This window comes from Pristis pectinata, chromosome 6, assembly GCF_009764475.1.
Source record: "Pristis pectinata isolate sPriPec2 chromosome 6, sPriPec2.1.pri, whole genome shotgun sequence".
Classification (NCBI taxonomy): Eukaryota; Metazoa; Chordata; class Chondrichthyes; order Rhinopristiformes; family Pristidae; genus Pristis; species Pristis pectinata.
The window spans coordinates 80281846-80303424 of NC_067410.1; the positions used below are offsets into that span (position 1 = coordinate 80281846).

At 38.5% G+C, this 21579-nt stretch overlaps 1 protein-coding gene across 1 annotated transcript in view; it reads right to left on the reverse strand.

Moving 5' to 3' along the window:
* Positions 1-10012: 10012 nt before the first annotated feature.
* Positions 10013-21579, reverse strand: part of zbbx (zinc finger, B-box domain containing) — a 41637-nt gene continuing 30070 nt past the window's right edge. The window contains exons 9-11 of the mRNA XM_052018610.1: positions 18857-19040; positions 11221-11341; positions 10013-10124 (exon numbers count right to left, since the gene is read on the reverse strand). Of these exons, the coding sequence (XP_051874570.1) occupies positions 10013-10124; positions 11221-11341; positions 18857-19040 (417 nt within the window). The remainder of the gene's footprint in view (positions 10125-11220; positions 11342-18856; positions 19041-21579) is intronic.

Here is a 21579-nt window from a genome sequence, read left to right on the forward strand (position 1 = left end):
AAAAGTGTCAAATTCTTACATTAGATGGCTGGGCAGTGAGTCCATTGCTCATGTTGTCGTCTAAACTGTCCACCTGTATCGTATGGTCAAATTCCTTAGAGATTTTCATTGCAGAAACAAGATCTTCGTGAGGAATATTTGAAAATTCTGAAGTCCTCTGAGATGGCAACATAGAATTGACAGTGTATGCTTCATCATGGATTTGGCTTGCAAATCTGGGTCTCCTGGAAGAAATTCTGTCACTGTCAGAGGAGACTATAATTGGCCCTTCAGCGCAATAAGTGTTTTTAGTTATTTCATTCTGAGGACAAGGTAGCTTGCAGCTTGAAAATGAACCTTTCTGGTCAACAGCTGAGGAATCTACAGAGTTAGGAAAAATTATAATAGCTAATTTGAAATCACAAAAATATTATAAAACAGCAATTATAGGTGTCAAGAAGCCAATGAAACAGTACTGAATTAGTATCATCTCAAACCATCAAAGATTTTAAAATATATTATTCATAGTATCCCATGCTTTAGAATAGAAGCAACAAAGCCAAGTAATTAGAGATGCAAATGGTATGTTGACCTTTGTTGCAAGAGGATTTAAATGCAAGAGTATAGACGTATTTCTCCAATTAAATACAGCCTTGGTTAGACTGTATCTATAATAATATGTGCAGGTCTGGCCTCCTACCCAAGGATGCTTATGACAGAGTGAATGCAGTGAAGCTTCGCCATATTTATTCCTGTCTTATTAGGAGATATTAAGCATGCCTATACTCTATTAAGTGAAAAGCATCAGAGCCACTGTCGCTGAAATGTACAAAATTCTTAAGCAGCTTGACCTTTGCCCTGATCAGGAACCAGACCTTAAACCCTAAAAATAAAAGATTGGCCTTTCAGAACAGAGATGAAACAACATTTTTTCACAGTGTGTAGTGAATCATTGGAGGTTAAGTTGCTGAACATACTGAAAAGCAGAGATTGATAGATTTTCAGATATTAAGAGAATCAAAGAGTATGAGGTTAGTGTAGGAAAGCGGGGTAAGCTATGAACTCACAGAATGGCATAGCAGGCACAATGGGCCAAATGGCCTACTACTGTGTTGTAATAATTATGTTACTTGAGCAGAACATGGAGGTGATGAAGTTCCTTTATACTTGTGGCCTTTATCTTTCATGATGGTGGAGGTGGTTGTGATGCAACATTCTGTGAAAGTTTTAGTGGGTTGCCACTGTGCATAGGATAGCAAAATAGTTATTCACTGCAGCCATCATAAGCCAATGGTGGTGAGAATGCATGTTTTAGATAAGGATGAGATGCCAATCAAGCAGGTTGTTTTACATGGATGTCATCAATCTTTTTTGAGTTGGTGCTACATTTGTTAAGGCAGGTGAAAAGGAATATTATATTCCTGACCTATGCGTTGTAAGTGCCAATAAAGTCTGGGGGGAGTACCCAGCTTCAGGCCTCCAGCTGTAGACACGTTATTTATCTGCTTGGCCAAATAGATTACAAGTCAGCTCTGCAGTCAACACTTCAATCATGCCATATCACAAACACCTGTAACTGGTATATTTGCATTATAATTGTTTTGTATATGTCCTCTCTCCCTAGTTAGCCTTTTGCTCTTAATATGCTTACAGAACCTTTCAGGATTCTCCTTCACCTTATTTGCCAGGGATACCTTTTGGCCCCTTTTTGTCCTCTTGATTTCCTGCTTAAGTGTACTCCTATGTCCCTTATACTCTTCAATGGACTCTGTTGATCCCAGCTGCCAATAACTGACATGTGCCTCCTTCATTTTCCTGACCAGAACCTCAATATCCCTTGTCAACTAGGATTCCCTCATCTTGCCAACCTTGTCCTTCACTCTAACAGGAATGTGTTGTCTTCACCTTTTCCTATCTCACTTTTAAAAGCCGCCCACTTGCTAGACATCCTTTTACCTGCTAATAGCCTCTCCCAACCAACTTTTTCTGTGTAATGCCATCCAAATTATACCATCCCTATAGATTAACAAATGGGAGACAGCACCATTCATTAATCAGGAGCAACACAAAATTGCTCAAAGAACTCAACGGGTTGGGTTGCATCTATGGAGGGAAATGGACAGTCGACATTTCGGGTCAAGACCCTTCATCTGAATCAGATGAAAGGTCTCAACCCAAAACATAGACTGTACATTTCCCTCCATAGATGCTGCATGACTCTGAGTTACTACAGAGCTTTTTGTGTTGCTCCAGATTCCAGCATCTGCAGTCTCTTGTGTCTCCATTCATTAATCAGATCAAGTAGGTTAGAAAATATTGGAGAGGCAATTGGAAATCTTCAAATTCCTGTTTCCTGAAGGGAGTAAAGGGGTGACCATCCAGTTTTTTGGTAGGTAAGGATGAGAAAAAGTAGAAATTCCATACCTTCATGATTCTCTCTACTTGTGTCAGGAAATGATAACAGTTTATCTTCTCTTTCTATACTATAAGTACAACTAAGATCTGACGAATCACTTTGATTTGAGTCTTGAACTGGTGAAGTGTCAATATTTCTTGATATAGTGATATCTTGTTGCACTGATGAGCTGACTAGGTTAGGTAAGCTTCCATTAATTCTGGAAAATCACAAAACCAATAACTATGATTTACATATATAAACAATATTAAAAATATTATTTTTCACACAACAATGTTTTCCACTGACATTAGCAGAAAGCTGAAAATACATTTATAAGAATTTATATTGGCAACTTCAATCACAAATATAGGCAAAAATATCATGCATGTATAAAGATAAGTACAAAACAGAAAATATTAAATTGTTTAATTGATTATCTCCATGTTCTCTAGCCCAAATATCTCCCACCCTCTTGTCTTCAATTGGAAACTAGATTTAGTTATGACTCACTATGTCCAAAGCCAATGGATCCTTACCAATCAATCTAGTTAAACAGAGGTACTGGTCTTTTGCCAAAGTTTTTCAATAACCATGCACAAAAATAAAGATATTTTAACATATCCAAGGTTTTAAAAGAAAGTGCAGATTTTTCACACTTCTGTCATTACTGCCAGGCGGCTACTTTGAGAGGCTGAAATGCAGTACATAGTTTGAACCTAACTTTTTATGGTTATCTTGTAAACATAAATTCAAGTTCAAGTTTGAACGAGTGTGTGACAGTGAAATTGTATACTAGTCAAATTTAATGGGATAAGGACAAATGGAGAGGAGTGTTGTCAAGGCTGATGGTGCAGGTGTGCAAGAAGAGACAGAGAGAAAAAAAATAAAAAAGATAAAATATAAAAGCGCAACTGTTCGGGCAACTGGCAGGGGAACTCAGCATCAGCCTTGCTCTGTGCCACTCCGCTTGAGAGTGCCAAAAGACAGGTCAACACTGCAAAGAAATACAGAATATTTACAAAGCACAGTTGATCATTAATGTTATTGCATGCTCTAGTTTTACCAGAAGATGGCAGAGTACTGCACTGCCTCTCAGCTGATCCATAATTTGAGAAGACTGTTCCCTATAGTACATGTCAGTTAGTATGTAAGGGTCTGCAGCAAAGGTTACTTTAAGAGATGTGGTCCAGATTCTCAACAGGATGCTTACTTGTCAACAATATCAGTTCACTTATGATTGAAGTACACATTTTGAAAATGAAAATATTTATATTTTCATCTATAATATGCATCTTATTTTTCTCTCTAAATATTTCTCTGTCCATCACTTTGCAAGTTACATGACAATTCCATTAGCACAAAGATGACATTTTCCTAAACACCACAGTGTAGTATCCACGAATCCAAGAACTATTATTTCATTAAATACACATAATTAATGCTTATTTTTAATTTTACATACACATGAAATATCTACAGTCAAAAACTTTGCATTCTGAAAGAATGTTTCAAGTTGGATTTAGTTTGGAACCTAAAGAAAATTGGGAAATTGGAACTTCTACATCCCTTCTAAAGAAAAATTAATTAAACAAAAACAATAAATTGTTATTTTACCATTTAAATTGTACATTGGAATATTTCCTTAAACTGATGCAAAGCTTGATGTCTTCACATTGATATTCACAATTTAAAAAGCAGGTATCAATAAACTGCCACCTACTTGCAAAGAGTAGTCAGCAGCTACTCTTTGCAACAAGAAACAAAGCCAGAAAGTTGGATAATATTAGAAGAGCAAGTTGGCAAGGAACCGATAATATTTGTTATTTGGAATGGACTGAAAATGGATAAATTTGTAAAGATAGGATCTCAAATCTAATTGTGATGATGAGATAGAAAGAGGAAAGGAATAACTGCAGGTTACTGAAGACTGTACCGTAGGAATCCAAAGCATGAGAAAGTAGAACCATTATGATTTTTATTTGAATTGTTCTCCCCTATTTCAAACTTCATGTAAAAACCAAATCCATTCAGTAGACAAACAAAACTTACATTGATCTTTAAATGGGAATTGCATCAGTGGCAAAATGAAAAATTAATCAACATACTTTAAGAGACTTTAAATGTCACAGAAACAAAACATAGATTATATAATCAGAAATTTAAAATTTCTGGAAAAAATGCAACTCTATGATTGATGTAAATCATGAAAGCCAATGACAGCTTAAAACCATTTTCTCCTGTTTTTTAATCTTCAATGATTACTCCAAGTATTTTCTTGTGCAAAGTGCCATTTATCTGAAGGTTTCTATAGACTTGTACCAAGGTCATTCACAAACAATATTGTGTTACCTTGGACTATTTTCTTCTCCACTGTACTCTGCTTCTTCAACCAGATAATTGGAAGTTTCTTCGATTATTTCATCTGTGGCCTAATTAAAAATTAAAAAAACATGATTTGGTCATTCACCTAAACTTTCATTCCTTCCACCACTGTTGCAACATGGCTGCAGTGTATCAGGAATGCGTATAAAAGCAGAAAATGCTGCGAGTATTTAGCAGTCAGGTAACATCTGGAGAGAAAAAGCAAATTTAATATTTCAAATCAATTACCTTAGATTTGAAATGGGAGATGTTAAAAATGAACAGGTTTAAAGATGCAGAGGAAGGAGGAGTGAAGGAGAAAAAGTAATTGGGTGAAAGGCAAAGAATATTATTTTACTGAAGGGATGAAGGTACAAAGTAAAACAGGGTAGCAATATGTCAATAGAGCAAAACCTTGGAATGCAGGATACAGTGTATCTATAAGGGAACATGTTCCTAAAAATGGTGACTAAATTAAATTGTGAAATTTTTATGTTAGAACCATAGAACACTACAGCACAGAAAACAGGCCATTCGGCCCTTCCAGTCTGTGCCGAAACTTTATTCCGCTAGTCCCATTGACCTGCACCCAGTCCATAAGCCTCTAGACCTCTCTCATCCATGTATCTATCCAATTTATTCTTAAAACTTAAGAGTGAGCCCACATTTGCCACGTCAGATGGCAGCTCATTCCACACTCCCACCACTCTCTGTGAAGAAGTTCCCCCTAATGTTCCTCCTAAACCCTTCCCCTTTCACCCTAAAGCCATGTCCTCTCATACTTATCTCTCCTAATCTAGGTGGAAAGAGCCTACTCGTATTTACTCTGTCTATACCCCTCATAATTTTTAAACCTCTATCAAATCTACCCTCATTCTTTTGCACTCCAAGGAATAAAGTCCTAACCTGTTCAACCTTTCCCTGTAACTCAACTCCTGAAGGCCTGGCAACATTCTAGTAAATCCTCTCTGCACTCTTTCAATCTTACTGATATCCTTCTGGACGGCAGGGTTCCTGAACCTGAACTGGTTCCCCCATCTCCCACCTCTTCGGGGCGGCACGGTAGAGTAGCGGTTAGCGTGATGCTATTACAGCGCCAGCGATCGGGGTTCGATTCCCGTAGCGGTCTGTAAGGAGTTTGTACGTTCTCCCGTGTATGCGTGGGTTTCCACCGGGTGCTCTGGTTTCCTCCCACATTCTAAAGACGTACGGGCAGGTTAATTTGGGGTTTAAAATGGGCGGCGCGGACTCATTGGGCCGGAAGGGCCTGTTACCAAGCTGTAAATAAAACTTTAATAAAAAATTTCTCCTTATGTCAGTTCTAGATGGCCAACCCCTTAAGTACCTTAGTTCTTGCCTCTCCGAATAGAAGAAATAGAGGAAGCAGCGTATTGGCATCTAAACTCAGTCTCTTTAATATGGCAGTTTAAAGATCAGAAAGATTACTGATTAGTCTATTGGCACTCATTTCTGATGTTTATCTTATTCAATTACTTAATAAATGGGGTGTTATGGTGAGGTTGTATAAGACATTGGTGAGGCCAAATTTAGAGTATTATGTGCAGTTTTGGTCACCTAACTATAATTTCTTTACACAGATGGTCATCAGTCTTTAGAAGTCTTACCTCAGAAGGCCCTGGGTGCTCAGTCACTACATATATTCAAGACTGATAGATTTTGAATGCTACAGTAATCAGAAGATATAGTGATTGAGCAATAAAGTAGACAAGTCACAGATTCAGTCATGATTTAATTGAATGGCAGAAAATCCTTGTAGAACTGTATGACCTAGATCTGCTTCTAGTTCTTATATCATTTTAGAACACTTGCATTGCTATTGGTTTCATTTCTTAATAATATGACTTTTCTTCATACCATGCAGGATATTGCTCAGCCCACCATCCATCACCTCATTATTGGAAGGCATTCCATTCCAGAATAACTTCAAGTAGCAAGTCAATCAGAGTTTAGCAAATACTTCAAGGAAGAAAGTGGCCCAGAAACATATGTGAGAAGAGGCACCTTTTGACTCGGGACAAGAAAGCAAGGTGGCTTTGCTTTGCAATGCAATAGATGCAATTGTATTATTGCTTTTTTTTAAAGTCAATCTGCTTCAAGAATGACCTATCTATCAAATTGCCCTCCCTGAACTGGTTCCCCCATCTCCCACCTCTTTGCACAAGGTCCTCTAATATCTATTCTTTAGCCAGAAGGTAGAGAATTTGTGGAATTCATTGCCAGAGGGCTGTGGAGGCCAAATCATTGGGTATATTTAAAGTGGAGGTTGATAGGTTCTTGGTTATTAAGGGTGTCAAAGGTTACAGGGAGAAGGCAGAAGAATGGGGTTGAGATGGAATAATAAATCAGCCGTGATCCAATGGTGGAGCAGACTTGATGGGCCGAATGGCCTAATTCTGCTCCTCTGTCTTATGGTCTTATCTCATAAGTTTATGTGGCTACTTTAGTCAACTGTGTTATATTCTATTACTGTAATATCAACAACAAAAAATACATGGTACACCCGGTATTCAAAGCTTTTATTTTTAATGAAAGGCACTCTATGATTTTAAGAATTATATGTTCACATTTCAACCTGTAATTAAAACAGCCACACAGCTGAAATCCTCATAGCAGTTACACAGGTAATACAACAGCCAGATTCTTTCATCAAGAGCTGGAAATTGTTTTGCTCTTCCAAACTCCCAGCCAGGAACCTCATAATGCCTGTAATGTTTATCACTGTGATTTAATTTGATGTCAGAGTTCCACTTTTATAATCTTTACTACACAGGACTTCCAAAGCCATTGAATAAATTCAACCAAATTCCTGGCACTTTAGAAATACAAATCTAACCTTCACTTGAAGGCCTTACAGTGAAAAGTTCCTTGTTTATTTGCTTCTGTGCTTGCAATCATAGGTATTTAACTTATTTGGAATAAACATACTCACATCATCCAGTTCAGTAAATCTCAAAACTGGCTGTACTTGCTCTGCATCTTCAGATAGTACATCAACTTTAAAAAGGGCAACATAACTTTCATGTTCCTCAATCTCTTCAGCTGAAAAAAGTAAAGAGAACCAACCTGTTCACGCGAGTTTAGCTTATCCAAAATTTCAAGTGGAGTTTTCATTTAATTCTGTTTTTTTTTTACACACTGTATTTCAACCAGAATCTACACAAAGCTTAGTGGAACTTTGAACGGATTTTGCCTTCATGTTCCTGCAATCTTTTATACTAAATTAGACGTACGCGATATACAACTGTGGGATGGATTGGATCTGCAGTGAGGGGGTTCCCAGTCACTGCTGCTCACCTGTATGAACTTACCTGCAGCAGTAACTTGGTCCCCAAAACCAGTTCCTGATTGATGAAGCTCTGTTGAACACAGGGCCTTTTACATACAGTGAATGACAGGCCTACTTTTCAAAAATGTTTTGACAGCCTAGCCACATTCACAGGCTTAACGGCTATCAAAAAACTTTGAATGGCTTTAACATTCACAAGCATGGAAAACTATTACAAAACTATTGAAAAAGTAATTATGTTATTAAAAAGTGATAAAATATTAAACCTTTTAATAATTAAAAATGTTAAAATGAATTGAAAATACTATAACAAATCACTTGAAAACATTAGACAACACTTCAAACAATTCAATACATTTAAATTACGAATTAAATGCAAGAAGTTGGCATGCCACCACTGGACACCATAGGAGTTCAACGTCAGAACTACGCTCACAACAACCACATAAAGCTCAGGATTTGCACGTTTGCATGAGTAGTACTTAGAAGTGATCTAGACTTGAGCCAGATCCACACTGCAGAAAAGTTGTGCACCACTGTACTAGTTTTAAATACTCTAAATTGGAAGCCACCACATTCTCATGGTGAATTAATCACAACCAGTAGATTCTGCTAACTGATCTCATTTTGAGGCCTAAGGGAGATATTCAAAAACAAGCTAATGCTTTCGAGTACATAAAAAGTTAGGATCTAAATGCTCTTAAAATTTGATTTTTTTGTTTAATTTAACAAGAAATTGACTGATATAATCCAAAGTAATGAGGAAAATATTTTTGGAGATGGTGGATTGATACAGTGAATAAAAATGTTTATCTTTTGAGATAAACCATTTTCATTGAACTTCTGATTACTATTTTTAAATACATGAAGGATTTTTTTAGAGCAAATTTTGGAATAAAGTATTCCTAGCAAACCTAAAAATAAGATGCAGCTGGTGAATATACAATTGAGGACTACAAGTGGACAACACAGTGATGCACATAGTTGGGCTGCTTTCTCATAGCTACAGTGACCCAAGTTTGATCCTGACCTCTGGTGTTGTCTGTGTGGAGTTTGCATGTTCTCCTTGTCACTCTGTGGGTTTCCCCCGGGTGCTTTGATTTCCTCCCACATCCCAATGATGTGCAGATTTATAGGTTAACTGGTCACTGTAAATTACCGTGTATGTGTTTGAGTGATAGAACCTGAAGGGAGTTTATGGGAAAGTGGGAAGAATAAAATAGGATTAGTGTAAGTGAGTGCTTGATGGTTGGTCACAACTCAGTAGACTAAAGGGCCTGTTTCTGCCTCTATGACTCTACATGCACACTTACTGAAGAGATTTGCTGCAGGACTGAAGTAATCCTTCAATCAACAAACCTTTTCAAAGTGCTGCAGTCACGTCATAATGAGGCATGGATTGCAGTGGACAATTAAACTAACTAAATCAAAAAACCCAAAAACATCCCCAACCTGAACATTGGTGGAGATCAGCATGTGAGTGAAAAACACAGCCATCTTCAGCCAGAGGTGTCAAGTCTCCCACAAGATTCCCAACATCGCAGGAGTCATTTTTCAGCCAATTTGATTCACTACATGGGATGTCAAGGTACAGCTAAGCTTACTGAATTCTGGATAAGAGCCATGGCAATACCCTGGCTGTAGACCTGTGCTTCAGAACTAGCTTCACGGCATGCTGTTCTAGTGCTTCTACAACAGATGCATTCACTAGACTATGTAGAAAGTTGCCCTGGTATACTCAGTGCACGTGGAAAATTGTCCAGCAATGTTAAGATTGAAAGGATAACAAAAACACAAAAATGGAACCCATTTATATTTGATCACTGCCTTGAACACCACTTAATCTCTACTGCTAAACCTGTGCTTTCCTTCAGTGCTGCCAAAGATCTAGGCAGATCAAGCTTGGTACGAACTGTGAAAAAGCTGAAGGACTATGGAATCTTCAGTTGTGAAGCCTGGTGACAATACTAGCCTGTCAGTAAAAGTTCTTCATCACTTTGCTCATTCTCTTCACAAGGTGAGCACATAAAAATAGTCAGGTCATCCATTACTTCATATGGAAATGATTGTTCTGGAGTTCTAAAAGACAAAAGAGAATTGTTTTAATTTAAATTAAATTTTATATATATATATATATATATATATATATATATATATATATATAAAACAAAGCTTGATCCAAAGCTTTCTTAACATCAGCTTATGCATCAGATAAGTTTCAGCAATTGCCTATTAAGCTCATCACAAAACTAATTTGATTTAATTCTAACATCTGATAGCATGAATGTGAGGCTCTCATTTCAATATCATTAATAGGCTGCCCACCCAGTTTATCAGGAATTGATTATTCCATCCCACAGCATGAACAATTTCAGATGAACTTCCCAAACCCATTTACATTAGTAACACTAAATAAAGCGAGATTCTATCCTCCACATTGAAATTTCAGTATTTTTTAGTCCCAACTATCTTTAGTAAACTCTGATAAGCTGATGTTTGGCATCTGGCTCACCGGGTGTGGATTCCCATGCTCCTATTAACATAGCAGGGCCCTAATTCCCATGCTCCCATTAACACACCGGGGTCCTTGTTCCCTCCCTCCCATTAACACATGGAAGACCTGAGCACTATTTCCTGTACTCTAAATTCACTAGACTCATTTTCCTGCTCTCCCTTCAAACTCGCGCTCTCTTTAAAGTAAATACATTTTTGAAAGATTGAGGCTTGGGGTTCTACCACAGAGAAGGAGTTGAGCCTTGGGATTGATCAGCCATGATCATATTGAATGGAGAGGCAGGTTTGAGGGGCTGAGTGGCCTACTTCTGTTCCTATTTTTTCTTTTGTTCTTTTTCTGGGTTTGTTAAAAGCAGAAAATTTCTATATAAATACAAAATATTCACAGTAAAATCAGTTAATAAATAATCATCAAATGATTTCTGTTCAGTTTAAAGGCTTCATTTTCAGTTAGAGACAACCCACCACACAATGAGGAACAGCTCTAGGTCACTTGACACCAGATGGTTGCGATATCCTAAATCCTTTCCACTTCTAATTATAATTCTACCTTGTAGGTTCACCAAATCAATTTCCACCCATTTCCCTAAAGGTGCTTCCAACGTTAAGAAACCAAAAAATAAAAGCATTTGAAAAGTCAGGACGGACAAACTGAAGATACCTTTTGTGTTTCTTGAGCAGCAACTTCTCCAAATAGGTTATATTGTGATCTTTAAACAGAATTTCCTTTGTTAGTTTTGAATTTTGCAGGTTGTTTTCTGTTTGTGATGTCCCTATGGAAACTGACAAAGATTATCCACAAAGAAGTTATCAGATTTTTGGAAAATTTTACTTCTAAAGGAAAAGTGTGTTCTGTGCAATTTCTCAGTGAATTTGTGCAAATATCTGACTCATACAGAACATTAAGGTTTCAGTTCTGAGTCCCTGTTTGTGCAGAGTGGGGGTATAATTGAGAGCAAGAGGAGAAGGTGCTAAAAGTGGCATCAGAGGTCCATGAATTAAGGAAAAACTAAAATTGAATAGAATTCCCAATCCAGATTGCTTTTCAGCAGTAGTCAGCTGGCTCAACACTATGTTTTGTTGTAGTTAACTTCAAGATTCAAATATGAATATCACTTGGGTGTGATAAGGGATCAGGAGGAGCAAGAATTTAAACCTGACCAGCAGGCTAGATAAGGACATTCAACTGGCATCTGTGGTGTTGGTTTTATCCAAATATATGTCGCATCCAGTTATTTTCAAATCCATAGGTTCTTTCAGGAGTCCAGGAGTGAGCTGAAAACAACTTGGTGCTTCAAAGTTTTATTGGAAAGTTTAAAACAAAGAAACAGTCACAGAGCACGTGGCACTAGCTTTGATGAGCCGAAACAAAGGGAACAAAAGATGAGCTCAGGCCAGGGGGGAGGAAGAGCAAAAGGGAGATTAACAAAAAGTGACACCTTTTATACCTGAGCTAAGAGATGCTCTTTAGCTAACAATAGTCCAATCAGGAAGCCTATTAGATACTTGTGGCCAAACCAACCAATGAAAAAATCACATATTCACCTGATGGACGAACCAATAAGCTAGTAAGCAGTCATTCCTTGTGCTGCCACTTGAGGTGTATTAACATTATACATGTTTAAAAAACTAATTAAAACAGTCGAATCCAACATATAGCTCAAGGTAACATTTCAAACAGGTCTCATTTCACCAGACTATCAACATCTCCTGAACTCTTTTATAGAATGGCACTATTAAAGTGTATTCTAGCAAACTAACCTTCAGAGCGGGTTGAGATTATAATGATGACTTAATTGTGATTTTGATTTTTATTTAAATGGTGACACAGGTAAGAGCACTGAACAGAATAATTTAAACTTAAATGCCGCTGAAGTAATTTATACCCACAGAATTGTGAATTGGCACAAATTGTTATTTATTTTACAGCTACATGCTCCAAGTAAACAGCATCTCCCATGAGTCTCCCTGTCATTTTCATAAAGTTTTAGCGATTGCCCATTCAGCTCATCACTAAGTTAGTTTGATTTGACTCTGACTCAATCTGCTCCTCAGTCCTTCTCTATTCGTCAATTCTTAATCACATTGGTTAGGAAAATGCCATGTGGGTCTTTTCATGACCAAGATTCTTGACATCCTGTTAACCTCATTGTGCCATTATCAGTTCCAGTAAATTCTTGCCCTTACTTATTCAATAAGCTCCACTGAAGTTTGATGTAGACACTCAATACAAACAAATCCTTGTGATTTTCACTCTAATTGTTATACCTGAAGCGTGAGTTCAGTTGAATAACTACATGATTGGGATGAAAGACCGAATTGCCATGTTCTGCACTGTGTTACTGGATTATTCTATGAAGTTCAAGGACTACTGTTAGCATAAAATTAAAAAGGTCACACATGATTGCACCATTTTAATTTCTAGTGGTGAATGCAATAAATCTAATTAAGAGGCAAGAAGTACAACACATTTCTTATTTTTATATAGCTGAGACAACCAAATCAATGTATATGACAACTGACAGTTTCCAAATACCACCTGCAGCTCAGAGAAGTACTGTGCAGCTTTAATTATGTAACATTTCCATAATCTCAGCTCCTAGGCATTTCACGATAACATCAGTCATTTCAAGGACAAAAGTGTACTTCTGCAATATGGATTATTTCAAATTATTGGGAGGATGATTAATGCCAGGTTCTCTATCAGGTATTTTGAAATAACAACTACTGACAGATGTATCACTGCAAAAGAAACAAGACTTCCAACTTACTACAAATTCTGTTGTCATTGTATTGAAGCAATAGCCTAGATTTTCTTGAGAGAGGTTGTCAGTTCCATGTGCAGATGTGGAACTTCCACACAGCTAATCACCCATGTTCAAATATGTTCTACTGCTGAACTTCTTAAAGATTGTTAACTTAACTGTAATTCCCAGAACTTACACTGGGGAGATTGAATCTGTAAACAATTCAATTATTACAATAGAAACAAAGGTTAAATATTAGGTAATTATTTTGAGGTTTTTACTTAAAAATTATTCCTATGTTTATCACAATTTCCTATGATTCTTTATAGCTTAGTTTTGTCTAAAAATGTACGAGTCAAAGTAGATAAATATAGAAATGTGGCTTTAATATGATTAAATGCAAGGTACTGAACTATTGAATGGCATTACTTTAATCACATAAATGCTTTGGTCTAACAACAATTTCCCTCTGCACAGGACAGACTATCTTGCAATTAAATAGAAACAACTTGTATTTATATACAACTTTATTCCTGGGAAATATTAGGACAGATGTCCAAGGGCAAAGCATTAAGGATTCTAAGGATCTTCAGGAAAAAAATTGAGATGGAGAGGCACAAAGCCTTTAGGGATAGAATACCAAAGTTTAGGATCTTTAAGTTGAAAGATTGGATGCCATCTGCAGTGTAATTAAATTTGGCAAAGATCAGTTAAAATTGGAGAAAAGAAATGATCTTGAAACTGTAGGTCAGCAAGCACAGCAAAAATACGATGTGCACGTTTTGGATGAATTAAATTTACAAAGCAATAAAAATACCAAAAATCACTGGATTGCTGTGATTGTCAATGAAATATCATCAAAACAATATTTTGTACAATTTGCAAAAGAAGGAAACGGCCTACTTCAAAATAAAAGCTGACATCAGATCTTGAAAAGCAAAGCTGTGGCCTTATGTGAAAACAGAGCACTAAGCTGTGTGTGAACAAGTTAACTGCCTAAAGTTATGAACAATTTCACCCAGATATTTCCTCTTTACCCTAATTAATAAATTTCTCAGTTTCTACATTCTTGGCAAGGCCAAACAATTTTTGCCCATCTACTTGAAATTCTATGGCTGCTCTGAGCATGGAGATGTACCTTGCAAGCACAATTATGTACAAAAAGCATACAACAAGTAGAAAAAGAATGGAGAATCCTATTCAAGCCCACATCATTTTTGACATTGAAAAATATACTTCTTTTGAGTATTTAACTGCTGTTAACTTTTGCATTACTTTAGGATATAGGAAATAGAAGCAGGAATAGGGCATTCAGTGCATCATGGCTTTGTATCATCAGCAAACCTAGATATATTACACTAGATACCCTCATCCAAATCATCAATACAGATTGTAAACTGCTGTGACTCTAGCATTAACCCTCCAAAAAACCACTGATCACAGCTTCTTAACTTGAAAATAACCCATTTATTCCTGCTCTGTGTTTTCTGTCCATTAACCAATCCTCAATCCATGCTAGCATATTACTTCCAATTCAGTCCAACTTTGTGGCATCTTATCAAAGGCCTTTAGAAAGTCCAAATTCATCATATCTGCTGATTTACCCTTACCTACTTTGCAAGTTACATCCTAAAAAATTGTCAACAGATATCAATTTTCCTTTCATTAACTCGTGTTGACGCTGCCCAATCCTTTTATTACTTTCACAGTGTTCTATTATCACTTATACCAGACTACCCTGTTATACCCTCAGAAATTCTGGTTTCTCGCATTGGAGTTGACGAAAGCTATCTTGTGACGTCTTCTGCCCTGCCACCACTGGTTGCTGCTGCCCCTGTGCTGCATTGGTGGACCCCTTGCGTCAGTAGTAGAGAAATTATTGGAAACATTTCTTAGGGATAGGATTTATGACCAATTAGGGGAGTCAGCATGGTGGTGTACATGGAAAATCCTGCCTCACAAATTGAGTTTTTTGAGGAAGTTACTAAGAAAATTGATGAAGGCAAGGTCCTGCATGGCAGGCTGGTCCAGAAAGTTAGGGCACATGGGGTCCAAGGTGTTTGGCAAACTGGATCTAGGAGGCAGAGGGTAGTGGTGGAGGGTGGAGACTGGAAGTCTGTAACCAGTGGTCTGCAGGGATCAGTACTGGGACTCCTTATTGTCATATATGTAAATGACTTGGATGGGAATATCTGTGGCCTGATAAGTAAGTTTGCAGTCGACACATAGATTGGTGGATTTGTAAGTAGTGAGGATGGTTGCCTACAATACAGAGGGACATAGAACAGCTGGGTGGAGGAAGGTCAATACAATTTAATCCAGGCAAGTGTGAGGTAATGCATTTTGGGTCATCTAATATTGGCCAGACATATACAGTGAATGGCAGAGACATTAGAAGTGTTGATGTACAGAGGGACCTTGAGGTGTAAGTTCATATCTCCCTGAAAATGGTATCACAGGTGGATAGGATTGTAAAGAAGACATTTAGCTTTCTTGCCTTCATAGGCAGGGGTATTGAGTATAAGAGCTGGGACATCATGTTGCAGCTGTACACAGCACTGGTGAGGCCACACTTAGAATACTGTGTACCGTCACCACACTCTAGCAAGGATGTGGTACCACTAGAAAGAGTGCAGATAAGATTCACCTGGATGTTGCCTGGAAAAGACAGCGTTAGCTACAAGGAGTGATTGGATTGGTTGGAATTGTTCTTACTGGAGTGGAAGGTGGTTGTCTAAGGTTACAACAGGATCTAGATCAACTGGGAAAGTGGGCAAAGGAAAGACAGATGGAATTTAACTCAGACCAATTGTAAGTGATGCATTTTGGGAAGTTAAACCAGGGCAGGACAAACACAGTGAACGGCAGGGGCCTGGGGATTGTTGTTGAACAGAGAACCTAGGGGTACAAACACATGGTTTCCTCAGGTAGAGAGGGTGATGAAGGCGGCATATGGCATGCTTGCCTTCATTGGTCAGGACACTGAGTACAGAAGCTGGAACATCATGTTGTGTGCAGTTCTGGTCGCCACGCTATAGGAATGATGTGATTAAACTAGAGAGGGTGCAGAAAACATTCACAAGGATGTTGTCGGGACTGAAGGGTTTGAGGTATAAGGAGAGACTGGATAGGCTGGAACTGTTTTCCCTCCAGCGGAGGGTGACCTTCTGGAGGTTTATAAAAATAGGTTGGGTAGATAGTCACAGTCTTTTTCCAGGGGTAGGGAACAAGTTTTTCCACACAGAGGATAGTAAGTATATGGAACAAGCTGCCAGAGGAGGCGGTGGGGGGGGGGGGGGGGGGGGAGGGTGGGGGGGGGAGGAGGGGGTGGGAGGTACAGTCAAAGTATTTGGACAGGTACATGGATAGAAAGAGAATAGAGGGATATGGGCCAAATAAAGGAAAATGGGATAAGCGTAGATAGACATCTCAGTTGTCGTGGATGAGTCGGGCCAAAGGGCCTGTTTCCATGCAGTTCGACTCCATGACTTCTTATGAAGTCCAACAGGGCAGCTTGATCATTTGCAGGTGTTCCAGCCTTCAGGCTTTGGAGCTTGCCCACTGAGCACAGGAAAGGTTAAACCTGGCACAAATACAAGAGTCTTCTTCAAGTTAAGGAGAGAAATCGGCTACCAGGAGAAAGGTGTATATTTTTTTAATTATTAATTTATTTTTAATGTTTTAAAATGATTTCCAGCATATGCCCATATTGACATAGCATTTTGAATGTAAAAAAAACTATCTTGTTCTTTTTAAACATTTTATTTATTTAAAAATTTTCACGCAAATAATACTGAATGGATAAGAATATGAAAAACCTCACATTCAATGGCTGCATTCACGGGAGCAGAGACTCACCAGCGATCAAAGAGGTTCTGTGTATTCACTTGACTGCCTGCGCTGAGATAGCCCCTGTGATGTGATCAGCCACACAGCAGTGAGCTGGGTTATGGGTGAAAGACTGGATTGGGAGGGACAAGTAGTACTGCAAAGAGACAGATGGCCAGCCATTCCAACGCAGCCAAAGATCTGTCCCATTGTTGTAGCACTCCTATATCCTAGGCTGTGTGGATGAGATCATCTCTGATGGGAAGATCATTGGACCTATGACAAAGATAACCCACTAACCTAGGCTGATTTTCAGGCCTCTGGCTATTTCTGTGCCAGAGACGGATGCCAAACTTTAGATAGACTCTTCTGCCAAGTAAGGCATTTAAATGGAATCTGCTATGACAGATGAGGATGAAGCTACCAAAACACAATGCTATAATGGAGGATTTATGACAGGATGTTCTGGATTACTACACACAAGTGCAGCTGAATGTTGTAATGCAAACCTTGCTGTTAGTGATTCACCTTCTGCCTCAAAACACACTTTATTTTGTTCTCATCTCTAGCATAATCTTCCGAAAACTAAACTGAACTAACCAGTACTTATCATTCTTGATGTTAAAAGAATCCTGAAAATATTACATTTTGCTGTAGGAGTTGTGAGTGAGTTTTAAAATCACGTAATAAGATGTTATTACTTCTTAAACAACCTCTCTGGCCCTAATAAATTAAACTAATTTTACAGAGTTGCCATTCCCTCATTATTATTTCAACGTTTTCTGCTCATTAAAAAGTTTTATTTCATCTGCTACCTTGGATATGTTCCAATCTCTATTTTGTGCTCAGCAACATTTTAGGTAAAAAATTGTGCTTTTTACTTCCTGATATTTTGTCTTTTTCAATACTATTGGTTGATCTGTTTGATTTCACTGTTACCAGGCACTAGGGCTACATTAGAATTGTCAGCTACAGCAACTCACACTGATAAAGGTAAAATCAGTGCTGCAGAGATTACTGGAACATGGTAGCCAGCTTTCTCTGAACACAACTGCAAGACCTGAGCCAATATTTTCCTCTGCAAAATTTGCCTCATTGCTGCTGGATCATATCCACAGACTCATTCAATTTAAACTGCAAGGCTTTTTCTGCCTATAATTTAATACTAGTGCAAGATCCAGTGACATTGCCCCCCCCCCCCCCGAAATAGGTAAATAATTGAAAATACACTTGCAGATGCACCAAATGGATTTGGAGTGGAGGGGCGTTGGAGAAGAAATGTAGTATATCACATTTTCAACACTATTCATTCCAGTTCAACTGCAAAACTGTTGGGACAGGAATAATGAGTAGCAGCAGAGCAATACAATAGACTTCCTGTGACAGGGAAAAAAAGTAATTATTTGTGAAAAAAAGGTACTGAGAAACCAAAGAGATTGTGGAAAGACAGCTGTGGCTAAGAGGTCCACCGGCAAATCATACAGCATGACTAAATGCAGACCTTTTCCTAGTTGTTTGCTCCAGTTCCAATTTTATTTTATATTCTGTTTTCATTTCTATGTTTTAGATAAGTATAACATTTGATAAAATTTAACATATTTTTCAGACTTTTTAATAAATAACAAATTATTTTATACAAGTTACAGAAATCACAGTTTTGGGCTCTTTTTCAATTAAACTGTTTTCAAGCTTTGATAAAATAATTACTATGATGATTTCTACCTGAAAACAACTGAGCTTCACTAGGTTTTCTTCCCCTCCACTCTTTCAATGCATCTTGGAATGCGTTTGCTGACTGTTCCTCATCAAAACTGCCATTTAATAATGATCCACCGTGCAGATCCTCCGCACTGCTGCTTTGCACACTTATAGCTGATTTACCATCCTCTTGATCTAGGGTAAGAACCTACAGCAGAGGGTAAATTATAAAATCAGAAAAGTAAATAGAAATCACCTTACTTTATTTTGAAACATGCTAATCCATACCATCCAATTCTACAGACCAAACACAGGAGCAGTAAACTCCTTTCAATAATTTCAAAAACATTTGTCAAACACAAGTTGTGCCCACAGATACAAACAGTAGGGCATGAAGTGTAGAGAATGAAAATTGCTGGACAAACACAATCAAGGGAAAAGCATAGCCATGGGTCTAAGAGACAATTTTTTAAATTCACTTACAGTATTTTTCAGAACCTGAGCATTGCTGGCAAGGTCAGCATTTATTGCCCAACCCTAACTGTAATTAAGAAGGTGGTAGTTAGTTGCCACTTTGAGCTGCTACAGTCCTTCTGGTGAAGTTAGTCCCACATTGCTGTTGAATAGGGAGTTCCAGGATGTAGATCCAGTGACAATGAAGGAATGGCTATTTATTTCCAATTCAGTATGGTATGCAGCTTCTGAATCAAAATCAGGTCTATTATCACTGACATATGTCATGAAATTTGTTGTTTTGCGGCAGCAGTACAGTACAGTACAAAGACATAAAATTACAATAAATTACAAAATAAATAAATAGTGCAAAAAAAGGAATAACAAGGTAATGTTCATGGACTGTTCAGAAATCTGATGGCAGAGGGGAAGAAGCTGTTCTTAAATCATTGAGTGTGAGTGTTCAGGCTCCTGTACCTCCTCCCCGATGGTAGTAATGAGAAGAGGGCATGTCCCAGATGGTGAGGGTCCTTAGTGATGGATGCTGCCTTCTTGAGGCACCGCCTCTTAAAGATGTCCTTGATGGTGGGGAAGCTTGTGCCCGTGATGGAGCTGGCTGAGTCTATGACCCTCTGCAACTTCATACGATCCTATGCATTGGAGCCTCCATATCAGGCTGTGATGCAACCAGTCAGAATGCTCTCAACTGTACATCTATAGGAATTTGCAAGAGCCTTTGGTGACATACCAAATCTCCTCAAACTCCTAATGAAGTAGAGCCGCTGGCATGCTTCCTTTGTGATTGCATCAATGTGTTGGGCCCAGAATAGATCCTCCTAGATATTAACGCCCAGAAACTTAAAGCTGTTCATCCTTTCCACAGTTGACCCCTCAGTGAGGACTGGTGCATGTTCTCCCACCTTCCTGAAGTCCACAATTAATTCCCTGGTTTTGCTGACATTGAGTGCGAGGCTGTTGTTGCAACACCACTCAACCAGCCAATCTATCTCATTCCCGTACACCTCCTCATTGCCATCTGAGATTCTACCCCTGAAGGTGTTGGTGTTCCAGGAGCCTGCTGTCTTTCTCCTCAGTGGTAGAGATTATGGGTGTGGGAGATTCTGTTGCTGTAGCCTGGCCAAGAAACCACAAGAAACCAGAATTCATGGAGAATAAATATTTAGAGTAGTGCATGGTGTACTAATAAAGTCAACTGCTTTGTCCTGGATAGTGTTAAGCTTCTTGACTGCTGGAGCTGCACTCATCCAAGCAAGTGCAGAGTATTCCATCATGCTCCCATCCTGTGCTTTCTGGATGATGGAAAGGCTTTGTGGGGTTTCAAGAAGAAAATTAGTCACCATAGTACACCCAGCCTTTGACTTCTCTTGTAACCACAATATTTACATTGTTAGTTCAGTTGAGCATTGATTCATGGTGATCCCCAATGTGTTAATGATGGAGAACTTAGCAATGCCATTGAAGGTAGTGGTTAGACTCCCTCTTTCTGGAGAAGTCATTACCTGATGACTTGTGGTATGAATGTTTACTTACCACATATCAGTCTGTGCCTGAATGTTTGCTAGGTCTTGCTGCATGCAGGTCTGGACATATTCTTCTGCCAAAGAGTTGCAAATAGAATTGAACATTGTGTAACCATCAGTGAACATCCCCACTTGTGCAGGGAGAAGATCATTGATAATGTCACTGAAGATGATAGGCTGTAGGACACTGCTGAGCAATTCTTGCAGTGGGGGTGGGGATGTGGTGGTGAAATGGGGAAGATGACTTAACAACCATAACCGACATTCTTTGGATACCAACCATTAGAGAGCTTCCCTCTTGCTACCCATTGATGCTATACTCAGGTAAATGCTACCTTGATGTCGAGAGCAGTCACTCTCACCTCACCTTTGAAAATCTGTTCTCTGGTCCACGTTTGGACCATGGCAGTGATGAGATCTGGAGCTGAAACCAAACTGGGCATCAGTAAGCAAGTTATAGGTGAGTAGGTGTTACTGACACTTGACTTAGTAAGCAAAACCTCAGCAGGACGCTAAAATGGAATATTTATTTGGCACTTTTGGCAGAACATGGTTGTGAATGCTTCAGCCTTGGGTTTAGCACTCACATACTCCCATCCTCAGCGATGGTGTGGCAATGTTTTTGGAGTCTCTATGACCAGCTTAATTGTTTACCTTTCAGGACGAGAGAGTATGAATTCAGAGCTTTGATCTTATCCATTGTTTGTGAGATTGCCAAACTCTTTCTATTGCTTGTTGCTTAGCATACTGGTA